This window comes from Limulus polyphemus, unplaced genomic scaffold, assembly GCF_000517525.1.
Source record: "Limulus polyphemus unplaced genomic scaffold, Limulus_polyphemus-2.1.2 Scaffold4103, whole genome shotgun sequence".
Classification (NCBI taxonomy): domain Eukaryota; kingdom Metazoa; phylum Arthropoda; class Merostomata; order Xiphosura; family Limulidae; genus Limulus; species Limulus polyphemus.
In genome coordinates, this window is record NW_013669713.1 from 1 (window position 1) to 10,137 (window position 10,137).

Consider the following 10,137-nt stretch of genomic DNA (forward strand, 5'->3'; position numbering starts at 1 on the left):
AACAATTCCGTGGTACAGCAGTTTCAATACAACGTATAGTATTACCAACAATTCTGTGGTACAGCAGTTCCAGCTGTCTGCTGTTTCCATAGTGAGCTGTCTGCTGTTTCCAACGTGATTCACACATATACATCATAAGGTGTGTTCTACTTAACGTGATTCATACATATACATCATAAGGTGTGTTCTACTTAACGTTATTCGTACATATACATCATAAGGTGTGTTCTACTTAAAGTGATTCATTTTGTTTATGTATGTGAGTGATACTAAAGGTTTTGATGTCTATAGTTCTCATTACTAAATCTGCCACAATCGTTGAAACTGAGATAAGACAACGATAAGTCTAGGGACTCACAACGCTAAAATCCAGAGTTTGATTTCCCGCAGTGGACACAGCAGACAACTCACTATGGACACAGCAGACAGCTCACTATGGACACAGCAGATAGATCACTATGGACACAGCAGACAGCTCACTATGGACACAACAGACACCTCACTATGGACACAGCAGACAGCTCACAGACAGCTCACTATGGACACAGCAGACAGCTCACTATGGACACAGCAGACACTCACTATGGACACAGCAGACAGCTCACTATAAGTAGAACACACCTTATGATAACGATGATTCCATCAAACATGTTGAAGCCATTACTTATGTATCCAAAGAGTCCTTCTGCCATTATTTTAAGGATCATTTCCACACCAAATATACACGTGAAAACGACATTACTGACCTCTACAGCATGGGTCAGTTCTTCTGGCTAGGAAGAAAAATCATATTTTTAGCACAAATACACACACATAAAGTTCATGGTTCATTACATACTTGTGAAGGAAAAGATCCTATCCATTAGTCACCTACGTCATTATAATGTTTATAGATTAATTGTTATGTGTTTAATTGTACGTCAATAGCTTAGCTGTGATTGGTTCTCTGCAATCTTAAATAATAAAAATAGATTAACTATTATTGGTTCTTTAAATTGTTACAATATCAACAGTTAAAGTTTGATAGGTTCAGTTGTGAACTACTATAACACGAACAGCTGTGATTGGTTTCTTTTTCAACCCCTACCTGGTCGTGATATTCGATCCCCATACTGATGCTGTTGAACAATATTGCCGTCAATATTCCACGTTGAAAGTATTTATGGTTGACCAGAGACCTCAGCTTAGCTTGGTGAGGCTTCCACCACAACCAGGACTTCCGCCTACCTTGACGTTCGTCTGGCGGCTTGCCATCATTATCCGACTCCGTATCGCTCCAGTCAGCTTCGTTAGGAGTGCTTTCCTGATCTTCCGAGAAGTATAGCAGCACTGGGTCTGAATAGTGCTTGATCCCTGCTGGTGTACACATAATGTTTTGAAAGATGCTACTCACCACGTGACAACCGCCACGTGTGTTTCAAATAAACTCACGAGTGTTACTTTCGATCATCGAAAATGTATATAAAAAACGGCACTAGCGTTAGCACTACTATAGAAACCATGGTACTAACATAGCTACTTAAACTATAAATCCTTAATCTGTAACTTCACGGAGATCCCTAAACCCAACTTTATTATAAAAAGTACACTATAAATCCTTAATCTATAACTTCACGGGGATCCCTAAACCCAATTTCAAGTTAAACAGTACAATATAAATCCGTAATCCATAACTTCACGGGGATCCCTAAACCCAATTTCAAGTTAACCAGTACATTATAAAACCTTAATATGTAACTTCACAGAGATCCTTAAACCTAATTTCAAGTTAAACAGTACTTTGTAATATAAACACAGAGAGAGCACGATGTGGGTGCCCATAACATCTAATATCTACAATCTTGATGAAACTAAATTGAATAAACGGCAGTTGCACGTCCGCAGACAATGGAAACCAGAAGTTTATAGAATCCTCAACGTTTAGAGAACAATAGAAACCAGAAGTTTATAGAATCCTCAACGTCTAGAGAACAATAGAAACCAGAACTTTATATAATATTCAGAGTCTAGAGAACAATAGAAACCAGAACTTTATATAATATTCAGAGTCTAGAGAACAATAGAAACCAGAACTTTATATAATATTCAACGTCTAGAGAACAATAGAAACCAGAACTTTATATAATATTTAACGTCTAGAGAACAATGGAAACCAGAACTTTATATAATATTTAACGTCTAGAGAACAATGGAAACCAGAACTTTATATAATATTCAACGTCTAGAGAACAATAGAAACCAGAACTTTATATAATATTCAACGTCTAGAGAACAATAGAAACCATAACTTTATATAATATTCTAAGTCTAGAGAACAATGGAAACCAGAACTTTATATAATATTCTAAGTCTAGAGAACAATGAAAACCAGAACTTTATAGAATCTTCTCCAACAATGTCTAGAGAACAATAGCAACTCATCAAATATATGATTACATGTTACTGTTTAACACGGATGGTACAGCAAAAACGAATGTTCAGTTTCTATATTTGATGACGTACAAGATATTTTTGTAACTAAATAACAACTCTTGTTTGACCTTTGTGTAACGATGAGTACAAACACTGCATGGCAAAGCTACTAGCAGCCAAAACAGCGCCTTGAGCGCTGTTCAGAGCCAGCAGTTCCGCACAGGTCAGCCGGCTGTCTGCACTGACGCTAGAGGGCAGGTAACTGAGATGAACAGACACCTTCTTCGGGGAAGACTGCTTCAGAGGTGAGGCCGGGTCCCCTAGAGAAAAAATACAAGTTTCAAATGTGACGTCAGTAACTGATGATGATCGTTAGTACAGGGAATAGTTAGAAGTCACAATGTTGAAATGTGACGTCAATAACTGATGATGATCGTTAGTACAGGGAATAGTTAGAAGTACCAATGTTGAAATATGACGTCAGTAACTGATGATAATCGTTAGTACAGGGAATAGTTAGAAGTCACAATGTTGAAATATGACGTCAGTAACTGATGATGATCGTTAGTACAGGGAATAGTTAGACGTCACAATGTTGAAATATGACGTCAGTAACTGATGATGATCGTTAGTATAGGGAATAGTTAGAAGTCACAATGTTGAAATATGACGTCACTAACTGATGATGATTGTTACTACAGAGAATAGTTAGAAGTCACAATGTTGAAATATGACGTCACTAACTGATGATGATCGTTACTACAGAGAATATTTACAAGTAACAATGTTGAAATGTGACGTCAGTAACTGATGATGATCGTTACTACAGAGAATAGTTAGAAGTAACTATGTTGAAATATGACGTCACTAACTGATGATGATTGTTACTACAGAGAATAGTTAGAAGTAACAAAGTAACAAAGTTTTATACTAAGATCAGCTACTACCCGGGTCAGGTTTTGTTCTAAGATCAGCTACTACCTGGGTCAGGGTTTCGTACTAAGATCAGCTACTACCTGGGTCAGGGTTCTGTACTAAGATCAGCTACTACCTGGGTCAGGGTTTTGTACTAAGATCAGCTACTACCTGGGTCAGGGTTTTGTACTAAGATAAGCTACAAACCCGGGTCAGGTTTTTTTACTAAGATCAGCCACTAGCCGGGTTAGGGTTTTATACTAAGATCAGCTACTAACTGGGTCAGGGTTTTGTACTAAGATCAGCTACTACCTGGGTCAGGGTTTTGTACTAAGATCAGCTACTACCCAGGTTAGGGTTTTGTACTAAGATCAGCTACTACCTGGGTTATGGTTTTGTACTAAGATCAACTACTACCCTGAGCGTACAAACAACCATGTTTAATCTGGAAACACACAGCACCCTCTATTGGTAAAAGTCAAGAAACTCCATTCTTACCTTTGGTTTTATCTGAACTGTAGGAAAAACTCTCCCGACTAGAAACACTCGGCACCTTGAGCAACACTGGGGGACGTGGGGACGTAGGGGGGGTTGTACACGGGGTAAAAGGACTGCTACTTGAAGAGTTTTCCGGAACGTGAGCATGCGAGTCAAGGATTACTGAGACATGTTCACGAGAGTATTGCTGTGTTAAAGAACTCGGGGTCGGATACCTCCGTTTATTCCCTAAACACATCGAGCGTGGAAATTCCTCCCTCCTACGTTTCCGGCGCATCCGTCGGTACCAATATACAAATCTCCGTCTTGCTCGTCTTCCCAAGTGAGCTAGGTACCTTATCATTTCTGTATAACACCCGAGGGGTTCCGACACACTTGTCAGGGTGCTGTTGGAATGGTACCTGGCTCGCTCTTGTCTCATTCGTTCCAGCTCACGCTTCTTGGTCTCAGAAAACTGGGTAGCAATCACAACCAAACAAAGATTGATCATGAAAAATGATCCTATCTGAAAGAAACCAGTGACATGAGATCAGTTACTAGCCTGAAACAAACATTCTGACTGGAATCCAAATATCTAAAAAGTAAATTTATTACATAGACTTAACTTTTACACAAAACTCTTGTGAAGCTGGAACACATATAGACTCGTGATATTTCTATACATACAGATTTTAATAAACAGAAAATATTTCACTAACTGACTTTATAATTTTATTCTATTATGTTGAATCTCAGAGAAACGAAAAAAAAACAACAACAGCAGTTTATGTGTAGTCAGCAAAGGGTTCAGTTGTTTTAGAGCAAATCCACACTGGGCTATTGTCTATGTCCACCACGGGTAACCGAACCCGGAATTTTAGCGTTGTAAGTTCGTAAACTTACCAATGTCCTACATCAGCAAATGGAACTTTGGGATTGTGTTCAACAAGCGAAACGTTGAGTTGTCACGTGACATGCATAAGAATCTCTACTCATACACATATGTATTCAGTATTAATCACCTGACCATTAAAAGAATACTTGGTATGTGGTTTAATACATATTAATGATCACCTATCATTAAAATAATACTTGGTATGTGGTTTAATACATATTAATGATCACCTATCATTAAAATAATACTTGGTATGTGGTTTAATACATATTAATGATCACCTATCATTAAAATAATACTTGGTATGTGGTTTAAATACATATTAATGATCACCTATCATTAAAAGAATACTTGGTATGTGGTTTTCAATGTCAATGTTTTTATCATCTTCAGACAGTAACATTTTAAGTCATCAACATCTTCAGACAGTAACAGTTGAATTCATCAACATCTTCAGACAGTAACAGTTTAAGTCATCAACATCTTAAGACAGTAACAGTTGAATTCATCAACATCTTCAGACAGTAACAGTTGAATTCATCAACATCTTCAGACAGTAACAGTTGAATTCATCAACATCTTTAGACAGTAACAGATGAATTCATCAACAACCTTTATGTCGGACGCTCTTGTTGAGAGAGTTCCTGGTTTTAAAATAAAGTGTACAAAGGTTATCATGTACGCTGACGAACACTTATTGTGGAAATATGTTTATTTACAGGAGCTATTCATTAATTTTAACACGAAACACGTAATTTCTCAGCTTTGACGTAGCGTATTGAACGGTTCTTTCTCGCTACCAGATTTCCTGATGAATCCCATTATCCAAGTATGTGATCAGTGTATCTGCATGAAGATTACTTGGTAGTTATCATTTGGGAAAACGAACAGCAAGCTTTCCATTAAATCGTTCTTTGGTATGACAGTTGGAGTCACGAAATTCACTTCTGTTGTGGATACTACTGAGTCTATTATTTAAATTGTTAGAACCGAGGAATATGTGGAGAAAAATAATAAGTACTTAATTATTTGATTCCCAAACTACACAATGGGCTATATGTGTTGTGTCCACCGAAGGGATCGAGCTTCACATTTTTACCGTTATAAGCCCTCAAGCTGAGCCACTATAAAATATATTTATTCAACGCGACTAGCAAAGGATCGAAATTAGAAAATAAAATAAAAAACATAACTCTGAAATAATCATAGTCCCCCCCCTTCCCCAGTAGCTCAGTCTGAAAGCCTATAAAGCTATAAACTAGGTTTTGATACCCGTGGTGGGCACAGCACAGACAGCCCGTTGTGTCTATAGCTTTATGTTAAACAATAAAGAAATAAACCTTGCATGTCTCTTAGTCTAGTAATACAACAAGATGGTTTTCATATTTTAGATAACTTGGAATTAATTAAATTACGACTCACCACTATGAGAAGAACGTAATAAATCCAGTCCCAAAACGAATGAGCATCCTGTACGTAATACATAATGTCTGTCCATCCTTCCAAACTAATTACCTGGAGAATACGAAGAAGTTATATCATGAAAAACTTGATTACGCTGACTCACGTACGAAAACTACTAATGGTTCCACTCATTATAACAGTCAACAAACCAATATCTACCTCAAGAACATTAGTTTTACGTAATTATGAACGTTTAAAACTAAAGATTTGCCATTATGTATTATTGTTTAAAGCTAGTTTTTTATCATAAACTTATTTCTTGTAAATACATAGTTGGGAAATAAAAGGCTTAGAACACACTCCCCTTTACAGCTGGGGTTGGCTTACTGAAGTTGCTTTGGAGAAAAGTTTACTAAAATTATTTCGTTTTTTGACAAAATCATAATCAAGAACGTCTCTATATTTCAGTCTTTTTGTTTATGCAAGAGTGTAATATTCTTGTAGCAGAACAAGCTGTAAGTAAACGATCAGTTATATCTTTTATTATTCATATATTTTACGTGTAAAATATTAAGCCACACTGAATATCCTACTGACCTAATCGTGAATAATCAATCACACAAATGCTATGTATAACTGACACTGAATATTGTATATAAAACACCAACACTAACTAAAATTAAAATTACTTACCAAAAATATAGCTACCCAAGCTAAGCCTATGTTGTCGAAAGATATTGCACCCTGGAATGGATTCTTTTCGCCTGCTCGGCAATTTCGATAATACTGGTTCCAGTTGACGCACGAGCTGTTGCTGGGGGAGTTGTCGCTATTGGGGTGAGCGGTGGAATTACAGACGGTCCCCCGATAAGAGAAGTGGGGAAAATCTTGACATTTGTGCATTCCGTTATCCTTTTCTAGGCTACAGATATAATCCTGATCTGTGACATCGTTCATGTAATAGGCCGGGAGATTTCTAGAAACAAGACTTAATTAAGTCCTTCCTGCATTCAAGTTTCAGTTTTATAAGCAGAAGCAGACCTAGACTATTCTAACTTTAATCAGTAATAATCAGAAACACACCTCCTGTCACCTTCCGTCCGAAATACTCAGAGACAGATCTAGACTGTCCTGACTGTTAATAATCTGACTATTCTGACAACTGCATTCCTTATTAATCAGAGATAGAAACAGAGTATCATGCCGATTTCTGCCCTTAATAATCTGAAACAGATTATCCTGCTAATTTCCTTTCTTGATGATCAAAAATAAAAATATTTATCAAAATTCCGTCCGTAAAAGAACGTGAATTTTTGTTCTAAAATATAACTTAGAAACATGTAATGGCGTTCTTTTTTTGTTATTGTAACGAGTATTGATTGAACGCTGGGTTAACACTTGATACAACAACAGTTAAAACTTGATGCAACAGTAGCTAACACTTGATACGACAACAGTTAACACTTGATACAACAGTAGCTAACACTTGATACGACAACAGTTAACACTTGATATAACAACAGTTAACACTTGACACAACAACAATAGCTAACACTTGATATAACAGTAGCTAACATTTGATACAACAGTAGCTAACACTTGATACAACAGTAGCTAACACTTGATACGACAACAGTTAACACTTGATAGAACAACAGTTAATATTTGATACAACAACAGTTAATATTTGATACAACAGTAGCTAACACTTGATACAACGCCAGATCAGTATATAAGTCTGTACAGAAGATATTAATATATAAATAAATATACAAAAGTTATAAATCTATACAGAACAAATCAGTATGTATATCTACATAATAATGCTTCATTATTCATGTAATTATCTTATGAAGACGACATACTAATTAACTGAGTTTTTCATCGTACTCATAAAGCTACCCAACATTTTACCGAGATTAATTGTTCGTTCATAAAAGAAAACCTGCTCTTGAGACAAGCTCGTAAAAGTTTATTTTTGTACCTGGTTTCTATTGGTGAATCTACCAGGCCGGCTTTTTTTATAGTCGAGGCACGTATAGAATATTCAATCCTTGTGTACATTATGGACCAAAACATCACATACACAGGATAAAAGTAGTATGTAAGTTTGCGGACAAACCTGAAGATGGCCTCTCAAACCTTGCACTAATACTTGTTATGATTTTTCCAAGAACTAGATATCCTCGACGCCATATCATTCTTGTATTTAGGATGTGTTATTATACAAAGTCGTAACCAGTGCAACGTAAAACCCTAGGGGCAAGTACGTCAATACAAGAAGCCACACGAGGGCTTACTCTCAACATAATGTTAAACCCAGAAGTAAGTTTCATTCTAGCCATGAGCTCCTAATAAAATAGTACGTATATTAAGTATAGCAAACCACGTGACTTATCACCACGCCTTCTTTTATTCAAACATGCTACAATGACAACACAGTTCATTATTTAGGTTATGGTCGTGACTTTCTAAGCCTCACGCAGAATCCATTATGGCTGACATAGCTACACAGTAAACTAGAAGTTGAAACTGATGACAAGACAACATACTCTATTGCGCATGTGACATTTCTGAAACAGTGTTGCTGAGTAACTATGATCAGATGTTTCTGCTAAGTGTGAGAAAATCCACCGTTAGGTGGCGTGATAAAAACAACAAATCAGGAAAGTAATTAACCTCTTGTTTACCTTACTTTTCACACTCAGTCCAATGATATGTGAGTTTAGGGCTATTCTTAAAAAAACACACACAAATAAACAATAAACCAATCGAATGTGTGATCGAGAAAGGGTTAAAATGGGCACAACACTCGTCTTTGCTCAGTATAATTATTTCTGTTTTTAACATTTACATGCAGCCTTAGTGCTAAAATGTCTCTCAAAGACCGCATAACTTCAGTGTTAAAATTAGTACTTGATGATGCTATTAATAAACACAGTTCTTATATCTTTAGGTATGTGGTTCCTGTTGATTCTATTGTAGTGTTTAAGTAGATTTTTTATGTGTTTTTGTCTTGAGATATTCGTCGAAAACACTCTAGTCATCATTATTCTGAATGTTATAAAAATATTTGTTCCAAACACACTCGTCACCATTAGTCTGAATGTTATTAAATTATTTGTTCCAAACACTATCGTCACCATTAGTCTGAATGTTATTAAACTATTTGTTCCAAACACTCTCGTCACCATTAGGAGTGTTTGGGACAAATAGTTTAATAACATTCAGATAACATTCAGACTAATGGTGACGATAGTGTTTGGGACAAATAGTTTAATAACATTCAGACTAATGGTGACGATAGTGTTTGGGACAAATAGTTTAATAACATTCAGACTAATGGTGACGATATATAATAGAATTATAAAAGACATGGTAAAACACAATATATAATAGGATTATAAAAGACATGGTAAAACACAATATATAATAGGATTATAAAAGACATGGTAAAACACAATATATAATAGGATTATAAAAGACATGGTAAAACACAATATATAATAGGATTCTAAGATACTTCAATCCGTGTTTCAATATAATATTAGGATTATTACTCTCGTGGACAGGTTAATAACATAATCCTCTCTTCATCCTATATTAATTATAATCCCCCTCTCCATCCTATACTAATTATAATCCCCCTCTCCATATTATATTAATTATAATCCCCCTCTCCATCCTATATTAATTATAATCTCCTCTCTATCCTATATTAATTATAATCCCCCTCTCCATCCTATACTAATTATAATCCCCCTCTCCATCCTATATTAATTATAATCTCCTCTCTATCCTATATTAATTATAATCCCCCTCTCCATCCTATATTAATTATAATCCCCCTCTCTATCCTATATTAATTATAATCCCCCTCTCCATCCTATACTAATTATAATCCCCCTCTCCATCCTATACTAATTATAATCCCCCTCTCCATCCTATATTAATTATAATCCCCCTCTCCATCCTATACTAATTATAATTCCCCTCTCTATCCTATACTAATTATAATCCCCCTCTCCATCCTA

The 10,137-nt window shown here is 35.9% G+C and overlaps 1 protein-coding gene across 1 annotated transcript in view; it reads right to left on the minus strand.

The window, feature by feature from the left end:
* Positions 1-605: 605 nt before the first annotated feature.
* LOC106470591 (voltage-dependent T-type calcium channel subunit alpha-1I-like) overlaps positions 606-10,137 on the minus strand; it is a gene marked incomplete at its 3' end in the record, with an annotated part of 80,076 nt that continues 70,544 nt past the window's right edge. Inside the window, exons 5-10 of the mRNA XM_022399205.1 lie at positions 6,797-7,079; positions 6,122-6,214; positions 3,826-4,330; positions 2,541-2,732; positions 1,088-1,353; positions 606-773 (exon numbers count right to left, since the gene is read on the minus strand). Coding sequence (XP_022254913.1) covers positions 606-773; positions 1,088-1,353; positions 2,541-2,732; positions 3,826-4,330; positions 6,122-6,214; positions 6,797-7,079 — 1,507 coding nt within the window. The remainder of the gene's footprint in view (positions 774-1,087; positions 1,354-2,540; positions 2,733-3,825; positions 4,331-6,121; positions 6,215-6,796; positions 7,080-10,137) is intronic.